The sequence below is a fragment of the Poecilia formosa genome, unplaced genomic scaffold (genome assembly GCF_000485575.1).
Source record: "Poecilia formosa unplaced genomic scaffold, Poecilia_formosa-5.1.2 Scaffold445, whole genome shotgun sequence".
NCBI lineage: Eukaryota > Metazoa > Chordata > Actinopteri > Cyprinodontiformes > Poeciliidae > Poecilia > Poecilia formosa.
Genome location: NW_006800384.1, coordinates 161,477 through 181,218, shown reverse-complemented (window position 1 = coordinate 181,218; position 19,742 = coordinate 161,477). Strand labels below are relative to the sequence as shown.

Here is a 19,742-nt window from a genome sequence, read left to right as displayed (position 1 = left end):
TTAGATGACGCAGCACTTCTGGAAACATGACTATTAATGCAGTAAAATGAACACAGTTTCATCCTCCTCTGGTTCTAATAACTCACTTCCCTTTATGTTGTTTTCAGTCAGTTTTCACTCCTTCATTCGGCACCTTTCCTCGCGCCGGCTTCTCTCATCCATGCTTCTTTGTTTACAACACAGTCTCCCCTCCACAGAGGACATTTTTAATACCCAGCTGCATCTAGCCTCAAACAGAACTGGGGGAGCCGAGGGGTGGGCGAGCAGGAAGAGTACAGATGAAGAAGAGACGGGGGAGACGGAGCGTTATACGAGGCAGAGGGGGAGATAATGAGGTAGACAAAGGTTGAGAGAAGAAGGTGGATTTGGTATTCTTCCAGGGTGGTACACTGATGCAGACAGAGACAGACGTTACCTCACACAGCTGCGGCAGTGAGCAGCGAGGGGGACAAAATGTGTGTGTGTGCGTGTGTGTGCGTGAGTGTGAGTGAAGCCAGATGGGCAAATTTATATCATATCCTGGACTGAAGATTTTACTCAAATGTCAAGCTTTTATTACAGAAAAGAAGCAAAGCAGCACAGTGGGTTTTGATAGATGGAGGACCAAGGAAAATAAATGGAGATTCTGGATTGGCTGCTTTGCAAACACCAGCCAATAGTCTGCCAAGCAGCACTGCAGTTATTTCAACTTCCCAAGCTGCATTTCTTTGCGAATATTTTGGATAAGCACCACAAAAGAAAAAAAAAGCATAACTATGCAGGTTGTCAGCAAATAACTTTTCACATACCGGAGAAAAATCCAATCATGAAGGCTCCACTGTAAAATGGACAAATCCCGATTATTTTACATGCTGAGAAATTACAATTACAAATATAAACTTGATTGTTGCTCTTCTTGTTTGGTCACATTCTCATTGTGCAACCCTGTTGTCGTGTGACAGACTGCAGTCTGGACAACCCTGCTGTTACCGCAGGGCAAGGAGCTTTAAGAGTGTTATGTAAGGGAACAACACAGCCGGTCTAAGCTGTAAGTGAGACAATCAGCTCAACATTTTTCCTGTGTGCCGGCGACACGAACTCACATGCCACCTTCCTCTGCACAGGTACGCCCTTTAAAGGACGACTACAAGGTGCCTGATTCTGATTTTTATGCAGTTTATTGCTCCTTTTTGTATACCAATGTGAAGTTTTCTTAATAATAATTCTTCCAGTCCAGTGTAAAAAATGTGTTAGGAAAATACTGATCTCTGACAATTAATCTGAGGAACAAAATATGAGTAATTTAATAATTGTTTCTAATTTTAAGAAACACATTGTTACCTTCCTAAAATGATAGCTCAAGAGGCGGTGATTTTAACAAAAACTAAAAAGGAAAAAAAAATCATCACTTTCTTTCCAAAATATGTTTTAGGGGGAAAAAAACACTTTTGGCAAAAATTGACTTCGACATTATTTTAAGAAGTTGGTAAAATACAAATCAGGTATATTCTGTTGTGTTTATTTAATGTGTAATCAAGAAAAAACACAATCTACAGTTGAAAAAAATTAAGAAAGGTGTCGTTTTTTGCAATAGTGAATAGCCGTCAATATCGCCGCAGAAGAAATGTAAAATGTAAAACCTGATCATTTTATCAGACTTTTCCAGCCTTAGTTTAGTTGGCCTGTTACATGTTAGAGATAGAAAATGCTGAATGAGTTTGGCTTATTTGGAAAAGTTGAAGAAGAAAGCTTCCCCTCCTTAATAGCATTGTGATTAGGTTTGCATGATATTTATAGTTATTATGCATTTGTTTGCCAGCTGAAGCACGAGACCAGAAACAATCACTTTTAAACATGGTTGTACAAACTATTCAACCATGGACGTACTTGGTTTTTCTCACAGTTTCTCCAGATTGACCTCAGCTTTTTTTTTACTTGATAACAGCAGAACCTTCTTCTCTTCTGGTTAGATTTAAATAACTTAAGAGGTTGAGGGTCACATGATATTATTAAATCCTGACAAAAGGACTGAAACAGGATGTGTTGTTATGTGATGAAATTAAGACATATTATGGCAGCCTGGGTTTGTTTTTGCAATATTTGGAAGTATGGATGTTTAATAAAGTAAATTTAACAATGCTAAACACTTAATGGGTGATTTGAATTGGACTACATATGCAAAAAAAACAACAACAACAAAAAAAAAAACGATGACATGTTGCTCATAAAAGTGATGAGTGGAGAAAATTTGTTTTTAGAGGTGTTTCTCTTTTTAAGCCAAAGGTGGTTATTTAGAGAAACACCTTTGTTATCGTTTTTTCAATGAATTTTGTTGTTTTCATTTCTTTCTTTTCTAGAGATAAAAAAACCCATCAGTATGCAAGTTAAAAAACCGACTACAGAATAATAGGATTTTTTTTTACATGACTTTATAATCTGGAAAACAAAAATCCAACTGTGTTTCAAGGTAATTTTTAGACATAGCTTAACAAAAAACTACCCAAACTTGACTTACTGGAAACAAAATACTGGTGTTTTATTGTCACAAATGAGACGTCTTCCACCGTGGATGCAGCTGAAGTTCAGCCATAACTGTAAAACCTGACCTGAAGCCTCATAATCCCGGCTGTGCCATTCACCTTAAACTCTAATCCTAAACTAACCCCCTGTAGGCATTGGGACCCACGCAACAGTATCACGCTCTCACGTTTCAGTTCTTTAGAGGACAGTCGGTTCCCATAAAGGTGGAAGCACAAGAGCACACACACCCATAAACACACACACGCACACATAATGCAGGCGCGGAAGAGTGGGATTGCCCAAACCGGCTGTTTTTCAGAATAGGGCTAAAGTCAGCTTAGTCCTACTCTGTCTGTCTCCTTTCACAGAGTAACATGCTTAATCCCTGTTTAATCTCGCCCCCAACAGGATTGGCCTCCGCCTATGAGTTCTCTGCAAACTACCGCCGCACACCTGGGTGAAGGGATGCAGACAAATAAAATGGGAGGTAGAGGTGCCAAAACTCCCTTTGTCTTGGTAAGTCTGCATTTATCAGATTTGTTAGTAATAAACAATAAAATAATGGTACAGACAGACAGGAAAAAACTGCAAAGAAAACTAGTTAGGCATCTGCAAAAGTCAAGAAAAGAAAATAAATGATGGAAAGTAAAAACACATCGAGATAAGAGAGTTTTAGTCATCCAAATATGATGCAGTTACTATCATGCATCTTTCTTCCTGTGATAAACCTGGCCAGGGCCGGATCAACAAGCATGTGGCCCCTGGGCTGGAGCTAGTTTTGGTGCCCTGCCCACTAAGAAAAAAAATTCTGATGCAAATTACAGTACATTAATAAGTAATTCTTTACATAACCAGATATGAATGGATGCATGATAAATTCAATATGTCACCTAGACAATAACTCCATGTTGCTTCCAAAGAAATGTACAATAACTTCATAATTCTTCAAACACTTTAATATTGTTTATATACATAAGAATCTCAACATAATAATACAACTCACCTCATTTGGGCCTATTAGTTTTATATAAAGTAAAATATTTTCAAATAGAAAATAAAAAAGACCTTTGCTAGCCTCTCCAAAAAATGAATATAAAACATTTAAATCGGGGCCCTGGGCTCCTGCCCCTGTAAGCTCTTTCCAAAGTCTGGAAACTGACTGAGAGATTTTCTTTTACAACAAAACTGCCACAAATCTGCCTGCAGCAAGTAAAATCTGTCAGCCAACCAGAGTACAGAGACAGCCAAAGAGCAAAGGTTTATGTATCTGCACTTTCTCCAGCGTAAGTTCTGTTTCCACACAGCCTGACCTGAAATGCAACAAGAACCACAAACTACATGAAGTCTAGTAATAGCATGCAGTGCTGCAGTTAGCCATCACAATGAGCCAGCATGAGCAATCCGGCCACAGAGCTGCCTGCTCACTCCAAAGGAATGCAGAAACCTGAAGGGCTGTTGATTTCTGTGCCATAATGTCTGGAAATGTTTCATCTTCACTGTTTAAGCTCTGCAGGCTCTGATACAGAAAAATCAAGAGTTTGTGATTAGTTGTCAGGCCATATCACAACATCGTTTCCACTTTGACTCCCGTTATTTAGATCTGAATATACATATTTCACTCTTCTTTAATCCAGTCATACACCAGTTAGAGGCAACTTTGAATAAATATGTTCTGATGCCACATATTAGCTGCTGTAAAACTCAAATTAAATGTTTATTTCCCAAGAGGAGAATGAATGAAAGTCACCTGTTGATGCAGTTTTGGATTACTCTACTCAGATTTTGTGGTGTAAAACCTTTATTACTTCCACTCATGTTTCACACAGAGGAGCTTTGTTTTAATGTTGCCAGATCATGCCTTCAGGTTCAGTATGTAAAATATACTTTCTACATAAATTCAGTTTGTTTCAATTAAATGTTACTTTCTGACCCTGAGGGGAAATTAGGTGTTAAACCAACTTTAATTCTCCTGTAGACAGTTTTAAAGCAGGAAGAAAAGATCTCCTGTAGTGGTTGTGTTGCTGAGACTCTGAGGAAGCTTCTGACTGAGGACTTTGTTGTCACTTTATAAACCTGCCTCTGATTTAGTGACCCCAACATGTCATGTTTCTATGTTTGTAAGAACCAAAAGGACTGCAGGTGAGTGGCAGGTGAATGGTCAATAATTACTTAAATGACAGAAAATTATAAACTTGCAGATCAACAAGGAATCAGAAACCAGAACAAATACAGCAGAACTCTAAAGAGAAAGACAGAAACTTAAATACCTGCTTCTTCTGTTTGTGATGCTCAAAAACAGAAGAAATTGAACACAGAGATCCCAGAAACCCAATATTTATACAGCTAAACTTATTGAAATGTCATGAATTGATAGAGTAAAACATTTCAGCATTTATGTACAAACAATATTCAAACTGATTTGTAAAGAGAGAAAGTAAATACAACTTAAAAGGAACTGAAGTTTTCAGAAAATTTAGATTAAGACCTGCAGAAGATACATTTCAATTTATAATGTTGGTTTATGAAAGAATCTTAACGAAACAAAAATCTAAATCTAAATATTTTTCTGCATTTAAAAGAAAAATTTAAATTACTATAATGAAGCGATATGATGTTGAATAAGCTGATGTTTGTTGTGTACTGTTTTTTTTTAGTTTTTGTTATTTTGAATTAAGTTTGTAATAGTCTGAGTTGAAAATAGAGGGCAGATATAAGTTTATACACCTTTCTGCTCTTTTTTATTTAGTTGTTATTCATATTTTCATTAATGAAAATGAAATAAAAAATAACATTCTGCGGAACTTAGAGCAAAAAGAGAGGCACCAGAACCAGAGTGCAGCTGAAAATAATAATCAATCAAGATTTAAACATAAAGAACTTCAAAAACAGGATCAACATGAAACAGAAATAAGAAAAAACAGAGCCAGAGGTTTCAAAATAAAACAAGAACTAAGAGAGAATAACCATAACTAAAGATGGAGTAGGACATAAAGTGATGAACCAGAAGCATCAGGATTTTTAAAAGTAAGGAAACGTGAAAAATCTCAAAGTAAAGCAACCAAATCATTAAAGAAACAGATTCAATATTATGTTTTAGGTCACACATTGATCAGCTGAATTTCTTTTCCTGGACCAAAACTCTGAGATATTTCCATCAGTAAAAACTGACCTTCTTTTCCCACTACCTGTGATTTTATTTTTCCTGAATGGGGACAGCAAACATCAGAGACATCTGCACAGTTCAGGCAGCTTCAAAGAGAAGGAAGCCAAGGTTTTCGCACCATATTAAATGTGGAGAGTTATAGGAAGTGAAAGCTGGATGAAGGACTGCATAATGCTGTGGCTTTTTCTGTCAATGCATTTACACCACAGATAGAGCTGCTCCGATGGCGTAATGGCCCTGCAGCAGGAGGCAGATGACTGCAAATCACATCGTGATTTCAGTGTCAAATATAGACGGTCTAAAGTTCCTGTTCTCACTCTCTCTTCATCCTTCCATCTTTGGTTTATTGAGGTTACGTCGCAGTTTGAGTCTGTATAACTTTCTGTCTGGTTTTCTGGTTTTTATTGTGCTTTTGGATACTTAAAAAAAAAACTTATGAAAGAAGCATGAAATCACACACATGAAAAAGAAATGCAAAATCTTAATAATAATCTAAACATGCTTGAAAAGGAGTAGGAAGAAGTAAGAAACTTATGAACTCCTAAATTATGCATCTTAAATTTAAGATGCAAACACACCTGATAAATTTACTTTGTTGGGAAACAGTTACTGACTCAGCCTGCTATTTTAACATTCAGGCTACCGACAAACTGAACTGTCAGATATTTAAAATTAACTTTAAAATTCTGCAAATAGAAAGTCCATCTTTGTTGAACTCGTCATTTTGTATATCACTACTATTCTGTTCAGTAGTTTTCCTCTTTTGTTTTTGTCGTTCTTACATCCTCAGTTGACTTTGTGGCTTCTCTTTCCTTGATTCATTTCGTACTTAATTAGCTTACCAACCACCTACTCTGACCTACTCTGTTGTTTCCTCAGCTCGTCATTTGCTTCCTGATGCAATGTCATCAGGTCCCATTTTGAATATCCTTCTTCTTTGCATGTTGCTAACGTGTTTTTACTCATCGACACGCCGGCATCATCCTGTTTTCTTCCGTTTAGGATCTAACCTTGTGACAGATTAACATAGAAATATATCTACACAAAAAGTGAACTTGGGAGTCAGAGTCCTTCAACTTTTAGATATATCCAACACATTACGCAATCAGTTAAGTTTATTTGTGGTGCACCTTCCAATAAAGTCACCAGTTTGAGAAACCAATAACAAATATTACACTGTGTTGATTCCCATCATTAAAATCATCAATACACATCAAATATGTTGGTTAATGTTCCATTTATTTTGGTTCAAAAGCAACAAGAAACAGGCGGGATTTTAGTCTGGATTTAAGGGAACTCAGTGTTTCAGCTGTTTTGCAGTTTTCTGGATGTTTGTTCCAGATTTGTGGTGGATAGAAGCTGAATGCTGCTTTTCCACGTTTGGTTCTGGTTCTGGGGATGCAGAGCAGAACCAGAACCAGAACCAGAACCAGAGAACCTTTAGGAAGGTTGATGCAACAGCAGATCTTGTATTGTGATGTCAAACCGTTCAGTAATTTGTAAACTACCAACAGTTTCATACAGACAACAATACAGACATCTTGTCAGAAAAACACAGTTATGAATGTTTGATTTTATTTCTAACACTGAAGCAAACAAGATGCACTAATTACATAAATCCTCTTGAATCAACTCAGCAATCTTTTCCCCTATTAATGTAATTGAAGAGCTGCACTGTATCTAAAGCTGTTGGATCAGTTCTCATGTTTTTTTTAATCAATCATCAAAGTTAAAGATAAAATAATAGATGCTGCAACAGGTTTGGTCATAGAGTTACAGAATTGAAAAAAACAGAAGCTGTGTGTTGTTTTGCCTCTCGTACTCAACCTGACCCTCCTGGATTGCTTTTCATCTCCTCTCCAGCTTTGCCCTGCTTCTTTTTTTATGCACAGCCATTTTCAGGCATCTGAACAGACAGCGATAAATAGATACGCTCACTCTGAGAGAGCAAGTACTCAACCCAGTGATTCAGCCACTCCAGTCTTCAAAGGAAGGGTGTGATAAAGAGTGAAAGAAAGAAGAACACAAAGAATGACCACACCTGGGTGTCCGATCGGTGACTCAGCCCCTTCAGACGGTAAATTGACTCATAGCCAGCTCGATTATCTGTCTCAGCCTGCTGCCTGTGCCGAGGCCTTCCACCTACAACGCACACAAAGAGCTTTGCCTCTTTGGCTTGGACCACCTCACAATCACCAATAGTTCTGTGGAAAAGGATTTAAAAAATTATTTCTTCAGCTTTTGTTTCTGACCACCAAACTAATTTAAATTTTAGACAAACATAACCAGAGAAAATTCTCAAACATAATTTTGTAAACGAGAAAAAAATAACCGTTCACATCTTTGTAATAACTTGTGGAGCTCTTGGTAGCAGCAACTGTCATTAAATGTTTGTGATTAGGCTTTTTTTCATCATGTTTCCATTAACCATAAAATTGCGCAACTTGAAATTATGAAAATAATTTTGCTTTTGAAAATACTAATGTTTTCCGATAAAAAGTTTTTGCGTTGGGGTGAGATGATTTCACTGCTGAAACGAAGTAAATGTGTTTCCCAGGACTGCAATGGAAACCCTTTTTCTGCATCACATGATTCACATGATCAACAACCTGATGTTACTACTGCCGGAAATGCCAAAGAAGACAACAGGAAGTAATATTCTATGTGGTTTTTGGTTTTTACATTTTGGACAACGTGCAGCTGGCTCCACCAGAGCTCTCACAGCATTGCACAGCTCATAAAAAGTTGTGTGTCATTCCAGCATGTTGAATTCATCGTTTTTCTGTAAAATCGCGACTACAATTTCCCCAAAACCCTACATATGTAGCCTCTCCCAAATAGGCAGGACTTGTCTCTCCAACGCCTGAATAAGACGCTGAGGCCTCTTGTTAAAATAAAAATGGAGCGAAGTAATAAAAGGTTGCAATTCAGACTAAAATCTTAGTCAGTTATATTTTCACCAGTCTGGTTTGTATCATTTTTTGTTCTCCTCAATAAATAAAATAATCTTTCTTTTAGATTTTTATTTGTTTGTTTGTTGTCTTTAAAATTGGATTATCTGAAACATCTATGAGCGACAGCTCACAAAAACAGAAAAAACCTGCAAGGAGGAAAATACTTTTTCACAAAGGAAGTTTCTAATAAACTCCCAGTATATCTCCTGAAACTATACTATTCTGCAAAAAATGTCTTTCCAACTTATTCTACAGAGTAGTCATTATTTCGGGGAAGGTTTTACAAACTCACTGGTAGTTCTTTAGCACAGACAAACCTCCCTGTATCTGCAAAACAACAGCAGCAGATGATTTAGTTTTATTTTAAAATCATTAGAGGTGAGACGGAGCAGGCTGATCATTTAGCATTCTGGGAATAAGTATCGCTGAGAACCTGTCGTGTCATTACCCATCTCCACCCTTCTTTAGAAGGCTCAGTGAAGGCTTTATTTGTTAAACAGGTTTTAAATAGCTCTACGGCAGATCAAAAGAGGACAAGAAGCATCATGAAACTGACTTACAGGGTCTCCACTGGGCGATTAAAACTGACCCAAATGCCATCGTAGTTTAGTGGAGCTCAAACCAGTCCTGACAGACAAAACCCAGGTTATTAGACCCAAGGATAAAAAGTCAGTTATGTTTCCTACTTAACAATAAAACACTGTATTTTATACATCAAAGCAATCTTTTTAATTTCGTCATTCTTTGCTTACATATAGTAAAGGATTTAGATAGACGCAAAAATATTTAAAGGATTTTAAAGCTAAAAATTTACCATGTTTTCTGGTGCATTGCTCTAATTTAGTAATCCCCTTTTAAACAAACACCTTACCTGGAGGTATTTACATGTTTTTAATAATATACACCCAACACACTCTCCAGAATCTGTGATTTACACCCCAGTCGTACTTATGAGTTTAATAACTAAAAGCCAAAACAAAATGTGCTCAGATTGCAGGAATGACGCCGGTGTCCAGCAGAGGGCGGCAAAGACGCCTTTTCATCCTAAATTATAAAGTTGACTGGTTACCCATTGTCATTTAATTACTTTATTTACTTTTATAAGTGGACAATAGGATTTCATTCTTGCGGCAGTAATTATGGTATATATGACACTTGTCTAGTTTATTCTCTCAATGCACAACTATAACCTGTGTTTATATAACTTGAACTCTTTCAAAGTGGTCATTTTTTAATAATTAGTGTTTTTTAAATCAGCCAATTTGCTCTCGAACTGCTGTAATCTCTTATGTGGTTTAATTTTTAGTTGCATCATTAGTTGCAAAGCTTACACACCCATGGCATTTTCAGCCAACTGTAACATGTAATAGGCCTACTCCTTTTTTCCTTGACACAGTGAGCATTCAGTATTCGCACAGAGTATTTTTGGTGATTTTTTTTTTTTTCCCTGTCTGCATGATTAAGGCTTTGGGGCATCCAGCTGGGCTGTAAAGCCACTTTAACATGCAGCTATAAACTCCAGCAGACCTAATTAGGAAGCTGAGTCAGATGAAACATACTGGTGCAGTCTGGTCTCATTGGTCCCAGTAGCCTGTCAATCATAGAAGTGATCTAACGCTGTCTGGCTCTGTGGAAACAACATCTAAAACGTCTCAAGTACATTTAGTATAAAGAATCTCTCAATGGTTGTTTGCAATCTGTGTAATTTCACCTGGACTAATAGTCATTTAACAACATTTAGAAATTCATAGAAAGTGGGTTTTTTGTGCTAATTAACTTTAGCAAAACAAAAGGGTTAAAATTATGACTTTCTTTCAAAGAAAATGTCTTAACTAAGCTGGAGGAAATCTTACAGAATGTCAGTGCATGCCTTACAGAGAGTACCATGTACAAATAGGTCTACACTGATGTATGATGGGAAAAAATGTTGAGGTGAAAAACCCATAAGACAGAAGTCTGATGACTTAGATGTAAATCTGCAGCAGAAACAAGTAAAACCCTTCATTTTAAACGTTTCCTAAACTATGCTGAAGTTTTTATATCTCTAAATTTGAAATAGCTGCAGTTTCAACACAAAATAAAACTTAAACAAAACAAAGAAATATGCAGTTTTAATACAACAACAAACAACCCTTTGGTTTCTGCCTACTCACCCTGGCCATGGATAGTAATCAGTGGTTTTTCCAAGGCAAAGCATTATGTGCTTGACTTTTAGGAGGAAGAAATAAAAGTTGTGGCAGACTAATGTATTTAGCCTAAAAACCACTAAATGAGGATGAAATTGCTAAGAAAAATGACCTCAATTTCCTTTGGGACTTCCAGATCTAGACTGATAAACAGGCAATAGCTAACCAGCTAAACATTGCGGTGATAGTTGAACAGAAAACAGGGCAGTAAAGTCAGACATAACGATCCTAAGCGACAGCAGCATCAAGAAAATAAATATCACTAGTTCCAAAAATACCAGGAAGAAATAGAAAATCTGCAGAAAGTCGTGGTGAAGAACTCAACAAACTGTTGGAAACATTTCTGAATTTTCTGGTCCATATGTTTGCAGGCTGCACATCCATAATGCAAACATCTTGATCTCTCACATCCTAAAGTTTCTCTGTGGAGCGCGATGAAGCGTCATGTTCAGGAAGCCAGGCTGGCATGATTTGAACTTTGTAACATGGTCAGAACCGCCCCAGTCACACCATTAGTCCAGCACCAGCAATCTGAACCTTTTTCATTTAATATCAGTTTTAAAAATATTGAAAAATTAAATATGAATTGAAAGTAAAAATTTACTTTGAACTGTTGTACAAACTAGAATTTCTTTTCAAAAAAAATAATACATATAAGCACATTTATTTCCACTATGGTTTAACTTACACACAGTTGTACACACTGAAAAAAGAAAACAGGTGATCCAACTTTAAAAATATATTTTGTTGCAAGTAATCAAATTAAGTTTATCCAAGTAAATATATTAAGTTGTCATATTAAACAAATGTAAATAAAGTAAGTGATGAACTTAATTTGATTACATGTAGAAATTTAGCTATTTTTTTTTAGTTGGAGGTCCATTCTCTTTTTTCAGTGCATATTCAGAGCATTAGCAGTCAGCAGCTTAGTTCCCCAATTTAAACCTCAGACATTTAGTAGTGAGATGGTGAAATTGTAAAAACTGTGTTCAGATAGTCTTGGAGTCTGGTTAGGGTTCAAAGAGGTCTCAAAAGAACTTGAAACAAAGCAAAGTGAAAAATAAGTGGAGGACATTCAAAGCAACCACCATATCGCTCAGGTCTGGTCTGGTCATCCAGGCAAGTTCACCCTGTAAGCAGATGGCAAGATGCTAACAGACATATTCAAAACCCAAATCATCCCCATAAGCTCTTGCTGTTGTTGAGTTGAGCTCAACAGAAGAGAGACGATTGGGTTTCTATTTTTTGGTTTAATAAGCAAAACAAGGTCTAGTTTTTGCCATTTACTTCTACCTGAATCATTTTGATATTAATAATGTGCATATTAATAAATAGACTATGATGTGTGATCATTTTTAATAAAAAGCTGAATATTTATTGGCATATTTTTCACCCTCCATGACATCTTGCAACACTTGAATAGACTATGATGTCCAAAACAGGTTTTTACATAATTCAAATATGACGTTTTAGCACATTTGATTGTGTTACATAACTTTTAATCAAAGTTAAGGAATTAACTTTAATTACTGCTGCATAGCTAAAGTATCAACTGTCGGTTGTTGCACATTAGTTTGGTTTAATGCTAGCATGCGCCAAGTCTTTGCGTCATTCCTTGTGGTTTTATAATTAAAATAATACAGAAATTAAATAATCTGGAAGGATGTGTGATCCCTATGGCGGTTGGAGGGAAGGGAGGCGACAAAGAAATAAATCTTTGACTTGTCTTTCACTGTCAGTTTCTCAATGTGGAATTTATGATGCACCAACAAGGAGAGTGGAAATTGGACGTGAGAGACAGACGGACAGAGAAAGAGAGAAAAATAGACGGAGAGGAGGGAGGGAGAGACAGAAATCCCCAGAGACGAGAGAGGGGGAGGAGGAGAGAGACGCAGCCAGGACCAGACATGAGTCCCTCGGTGGTTTAGTCGCCGGTCGCTCGGCGGAACTCACGGATGCGCTGATTTCATTTCCAGCGGACAATGAAACTAACTCAAGTAGATTTGAACAACGTTTAGCGGCGGAGCAGACACTTCCACAGCCCGCCGAAAGACTGACACATTCAAATCGATAGATAGTTAGATTTCGGAGGAAGAGGAGGAGAAAGCAGAGAGGGGAGGAGGAGAGAACCGAGACGAAGGGAGAACGGACGGACCGGAGAGGAAGGAGAGGAGAGGAGTCTGGAGAGAGCGCAGAGACAAGAGGAGAAATTTCAGGGGGGTAATTTAGTCTTATTTTGGGTCTCCTCTCCTTCTTCCAGCCTTCTCCACCCCCTGCTTTTAATTTCTTCATCTCTTGGAGCATTTATGTCTGCTTTTGGGAGGCGTTAGATGTTGAACTTGATGGGTGTTTTAAACGCCACCGCCCCCAATGTCTCCTGTACTTGTAACTGTAAGCCCTACACCTCCATCCAGAACATGGAAATCAGTAAGTAACATTTATTATACTTTTTTATAAATCTGCTGACTCCTTTCCCAATGTTTTCAACTGTGTGTGATGACTGTGATGATGCATATATGACTTTTGGCTCTGTTTGAAATACCCCATTCATTCGCAGGTTACTCTGACATACGTTTCCTTCAGAAATACGCGAAATTCACTTTCTCGTTTGAATTTGCTCCTGTAATATTTTCAGTTTATTTTACCCTTTAACGACTTCCTGTCAACTTTACTTTTAGCGCTGCTCATAAAAACGGCAAGGAATCATTAAAAGCTCCTCTAATGAACCATTTTCCCTGCAGATGGTTCATAAGGTTTGATTTTGAACTTGAACTAACGTCGCAAGCTTTCTATCGTGTCTGCAGAGGCAAACTGATTCTAAAAGGAAACAGAAAAGATTGCAGTCTGCCTTTCTTCTCTCTTAATGGTCAGGATATGAGATGAAGCGTGTCGAAACTCTTATAATTTCGCCTTTGAGGACACTGGAAGTAGAAAAATAAAAACAGAGGAAAAGGTGGGTTTTCCCTTGTGGAGAAGAAGAAGAAGAGGAGGGTGTTTGAAGTTTGCTCGTCGCTTCGTCATTCCGGTGAAGCCAGACGTCTGTCTAGCCGTCTGCCTGCGCGTGCACGCGTGCGCGCTGTTTGTGTGTGTGGTCGTATCCGGGAAATCCCTGCGTGTGTGTATGCGTGTGTGTGTTATGTTGCGTTTACATCTGTGAGATTTTTGTCTGTTTCTTTTTGTTTGAAGCGGTAAGTGACCCTCCACTGGGGTCCATTCCCCACTGCTGGTTGTGAATTCACTTGTGATACTTTGAGGTCTGTTGTAGATGAAAAGACGGATGTGTGTGTGTGCGTGTGTGTGTTTCTATGTTAGTGAGTCCAGCTGAGGTCACCAACAGTTCTGACTCAGACTCGTTTCAGCTCTTTGGGCAAGAAAGCAGAGTACACTCAGTGATATTTCACTGAATAATAATATAATAACTTGTTTGGGCTGGAACTGAGTAACATCTCTGCTGATTTATAGTTTTGTCTGCAGAAATGAGCTCTTGTTTTCTTTCCCTTAGCCTCCTTTTCTACATTTTAAATTCATAATATGGTATGTACCTCAAGGCAAACAAAGAAACATGATCCTCAAAATGTTTCCTGCAGCTTTTAAAGCTATAGAAAAAAAGGAAAAAGACATAATGCAAAGTCACAAAAGTGAGGATGGGGATTTTTGCAGATTAATCTTCTTACAGTCTGAACAACTGAGTTATGGACTTAGTGTTTCAGGTCCAAATTCTTGCAATGGGAAGTAGAACTGAAGCAGTTTTTTATTTTATAATATAGGAAATAATCTGTTAACTTATTCTCACTGCAGTCATTTATTATTTCATCTTGACGTTTTCCTGTTTTTCTTGCAGTCATATGATGCCAAATAAATCAATGAAGCATGCTGTCAGTTTTAGCAAACCTACTTTTAAAATGGCTTTTCATTTCACCTACAGTCTGTTTACAAGCTTCTGGGTTGGTTGAAGGTATATTTAAGGTTTTTTTTATAAGACTTTCCACTTTGAAAGTGGGAAGGAAAGAAATTTCAGACACTGTGAGTAATGGGTTTAGCCAATCATGTGTGAGAAGGGTTCATGCTGGTGTCATCCGTCATTTATTTCTCATGCAGTCTGTCTGACAGGACATTAGTCCCAAGTGGGTGCTTGCTGAATTTTGGCATACTGGCTAAAATACAAAAGGATTAGGCTGCGTTCCCATTTCAGGATGGAAATGTGTGCAGAAGCAAGTCCTTCTGACACAAGATGTTGTCATTGGGGTCTCTGGTTTATTGGGCATTATGTTCAAAATAACAAATATAGTAATTTGACTGATCTGAAAGGATCAGTCAAAACTGTAACTTTAATTTTGCTTCCAAATATCTTGCGTTGACATTAAATTGGTGGTATTTCTGGGTTGTTTGAGACCCATTCCTTGAGTGTTTTGAAGGTTTTGGAGTCAACCAAGCAACTTGTGATTAAATGCTCAGCGGCACGTCGAACTGAGGCAGCAGGAAGCTGGAATCGAACTTACAGTAGTAATCGCTAAAAATGCACACAACTGCCTCTTTTAAATGTTCAAGTATCAAATATACCTTCATGTTCATTTATGCGCTCAGTGTTAACCATCTTAACATGACTGCAGAAGCTTTTGGTTTTATAGCCAATCAGTGCCAAGGAAAATTAATACTGCTCTGCAATTGGCCAACTACTAACCGCTTCAAGTAGCTTCCAAAGCTGCATTGTCTCTTGAATATTTTAGATACAAAATGCGAATGGGGGGATTTCCTGCAAATAATTTTTAGTCACGTTTCACAGAAAATCACAAATAGGTGAAATCACAAAAAATGAGCCATGAATTCTTCCCTCTGAGCCAGCTGCGTGAAAATACAAAATAAGTAAAAGGTTGAATCCTCACACCTGAAGTGAGACTGTTTGGGCATCTCTTTGGTGGGGCCTGCTTTAGACAATATCTGAATGTGTGCATGTTGTTTTGTAGTACTAGAGAAAAAAATCTGCACATGCAGAGAGTCCTGTCACTATAAGCAATAAATCAATTAATCACATAATAAATTGAAATGAGCTTCATAATTTCCAGTCGTTAAAGGGATGCTCCACTTTGATGTTGAAAAACGCTACAAACATTTGACATCCAGTATAAAGTATTTAGTTTGCACTACCTGCCACTTCTGCCTGTTTTCCCTGCCCAAGATGAATAATTAATATTTTTTAAAATGCATCTTTTGGTTTCAGAGACTTCATTATCCATATTAGTTAGTATTGTTTTGTTTTATTTTGGAGATTTAAATATTTTCCAGTTCCAGTGTTAAACATTCTCTAGAACTCAATGTTTTTTTTAGTATGAATACCTGGATTAATATATTATCAACATTACATTAGTTGAAAAAGGTCTCAAAATGACAATATTATTGCTTATTGCAATAATTTCTTGGGCGATTTATCGTCCAGCAAAATTGGTTGTGTTGACAGGCCTCCATGCACATCCACTCCTGAACGAGACTTTGGATCATCTGGTTGTAGGCAGCGGACTGTGACATCGATAGAGTGACAGTTTGATACAAATACATGAACAATTATGCGTCTGTGTGTAGCACTTTGGAAGTAAATGCTCATGCTTCCTGCTAGTGCATTTTGTAAACTGTTGTGCAAATTTCTGCCCACCCTAGCTTGAAGCTGTAGATTATGTTTTCGGTTTTGTGAACCTCATAATCTCCCCCCCTCCTGCTGTTTGGATCTCATTTGAAAGAATTTTAAGAAGCACACATTTTGTTTCATGCTCATCCAAGCTGTCTAACTGTGAGTCACGTAAGATTTTCTACATGCAAAATGAAAAGGATGTATACTTCACAAACACAAAGACTTTTGACTAAAGCTGCATCAGAGTGTATCTATTTCAATCTTGTATCAGATTGCTGCCTGGACTTGTAACAGTAAGACGAGATAAGAATGCAGATAGACACAAACACGCAATTCCTCTGTCTGAAAACAGACGTGATGTTTAGTCTGGAGGACAGAAGGAGGGAAACAGATAAACCAAAGAAGGAGAGCAGAGCAGGCTGGAGAAGCGTGAGGGAGAAATGTGTCGTAACTTTGGAAAGAATGAACCGGGTAAAAAAGAGATAGACTGAGAAGCCGAAAGAGACATTCTGCTGAGCTGAAAATCGTGTAGGAGTTGACAGACTGAAACTAATGATGCACTGGCCTTTATTATAAAAACAAGATTATTTTTAAGCCGCTGCAGATGTACTGGGCAGCATGAACTGGAGTGTGACAGGAGAGATGAAAGACACAGCAGAGCAAGTAAAACACAGGCTAATCCACATTTTACACATGAGATGTGGCGATCAAAGCAGGGACAGGATAGAAACAGGAGGGGCTTCCTAAAAGTCTGACCTGAGAAGATCTTGAAAACAGATCTGGAAGAAAGCTCCCATCTGAGAACAAACATGTGATCCGATGTGTTGTTTCAAGTATTTAAAATGTCTTAAAGTCTCAATCCTTCCATCTTAAGAAAGTTACTCAGAAATATACACGATAAATGAGAAGTTTAGTGTCTATTTTTGAGGGACAAGCGCACTTATCTCAGCTGCTTTTAACCACTCTGCTAATGTCTATCGCTGGTCCCACTGGTCCCAGATCCAGCAATGCTTTTAAGAACCTGATAAAACCAAAGCAAGTGCTGTGTTCGCATTGACATCTGACCAATCCTCTCTACAAGGGATGCTTGTACATAGGAAGGTACATATTTGGGGACTTTTAGGGTCTTTTCTTTGTGTTTTGCAGACTACGTAGTTCAGTTGGAGTTGGTATGGGAAAATGAAAACACACCATACATTGACAGATTTACTCAGGAACATTTAGAGGATGAATTCAGAGTAAACAAACATGGCTGACAAGGAAGAAGCCATGGAGATGGTTTGTGGACTATATTTAGTAGAGAATAAACACATCCACTGGACATTTTAGTCTGTCATAGCAGTTTTGTCTTCTATATTTTGGATTTCTCTCTATGTTTCTGTCAGCTCGGTTTCTGATTGGATGCACATCACATTCAATGGTCTGCATTCTTGTTGGCCTTGAAAACTCCAACATGCCAAAGCAATCTAATAGAGACGCACCGATTGTAGATTTCTGACTCATTGCGGATTACCATATTTAAAAAGCCTGACCTGCCGGTTCTAATTTTGCCCATGCTGATTTCTTTTGTCTGAAATGTTATTCAATAAAGCAAGAAAGTTGCTGAGTTGGCAGCAGTGAGGTGAGTATTGTTCCTCAGCGAACATCCCAGAGAAACTAACCTGCAGAAGTTGATTTGAGGTCGTTGCAGTCCCGATGTGTTTCCGAGCAGTTTCACTCTTCACACACCACACAAAACAACAACGTTATCTTTAATAAGATTATCTTTAGAGTCATCAAGATAATGAGAGCATCCTTAAGATTATCGGAAAGGAATGATCAGGTCTAAAATTGGCACAATTACCTTGTTTTGTGCACCGGGCTTAAGCCAAAAATGATTTACCAGTCCAGCCTGATCAGGTTTATTTTGAAATGGAGATCCTGGAAAAAACCTGGAACTCGCTCAAGGACTATACATCCCATCTGGCGTCCAAACTGAGTCGATTTATCTTAAAAAATCTGGAGCGGATAGATGGATGGTCCCTGAGCAGCTTTACGCACAAAACATGATCAACAGAGAACTCCAACAGCTCAGACATAACACTAAGCCCATAAAAATTAAAATTATTATCATCTCGAGAAAATGTGGTGAAACCTGTTGCTTTATTTACCCGTCAACTTGTACTGTACAAGTCCAACAGTCAACAGGTGAATAAAGTTCTCCGTTCTGATGGATAACGTGTGTAAATCAGGAATGACTGCAGCACTCCCAAAGCGCTCATCACTTTTACCCCTCCTCACTCCGATAGAAACGCCAGCTGCAGTGAATGTGTGCAGATGAGCGACAAGGAAGAAACACAGGTGGCAAAATGAAAACGATATTGTCCTGGAATCTAAAAGCAAACCAGCCAGTTTTATGATTCCAGATGACAGCGAGAGCTGGCATAGTTCAGGTTTTACTCACTTTGTGAAAATGTTATGAGTCAATCGGTTCAACTTTTGAGTTCAGGAGTAAATGGCCAGGTGCTGGAGAGGAAATGTTGGAAAACCTCAGAGAATCTGGAGTACTGTTGACAAAGATCACATGGAAGAAAAATATGAAAAGCAGTTGTTAAGTGAAACTATAGATTCTGAGCATTCCGACTCCAACACCTGGATTTAAAAGCATTAAACTCCCTAAACTTCCAGAGTCAGAGCTGCAGAGCCCCTGACTCACTGCACACTATCATTAGCTGTCTAACTTTCCTCCTTCATTTGGATCTCTTAGGTTGTAAGACATCTGTTCCAAGCGGCAGACATGGCGAGTCAAAGCACATGACCTCAGCATTACTCACAGGCTGGCCATGTGTCTGTGCAGTGAAGTCATCGATGTTATCAGCTCTGAAGAATCATTTCCTACAAGTAGCTCCGTCTCCCGGTGCATTTGTTTCTGCATGTCCTAAAACCAACACATCCGCGGCCCGCCTGCACAGCCAACGTAAATGTTATCCATATCATGTGTTTGAGTGAGTGTGGGTTCAGCTGCAGGGTAGAGGGATTTATTTTGGTTATCGAATTTGAGGAAAGGAGTCATAACGTCGCAGAGTGGAGCGGCGGGTTACTGGCGTGTTGATGACAGGAAGGCTGCAATGAATAAAGATTTATGCTCAACTCCTTCACCTCAGCTTATATCACGTTACGAAAACATTTTTAGACTTCCTCTCCAAACTTCAGCCTATAGCTAATTTATATGTAACATGAACATGTAACACATAAAACCTTGCATGCGTGCAGCCTTTACACTAAAAAAACACATTTTGACAACTATTCTTGCTCTAGTAGTTTCTAGTTCAAATATC

General features: G+C 38.1%; 1 protein-coding gene across 1 annotated transcript in view; it reads left to right on the top strand.

Annotated features, from left to right (window-relative positions):
* Window positions 1-12,672: 12,672 nt before the first annotated feature.
* pmepa1 (prostate transmembrane protein, androgen induced 1) overlaps window positions 12,673-19,742 on the top strand; it is a 37,738-nt gene continuing 30,668 nt past the window's right edge. Inside the window, exon 1 of the mRNA XM_007577533.2 lies at window positions 12,673-13,229. Within this exon, the coding sequence (XP_007577595.1) occupies window positions 13,133-13,229 (97 nt within the window). The 5' untranslated portion in view covers window positions 12,673-13,132. The remainder of the gene's footprint in view (window positions 13,230-19,742) is intronic.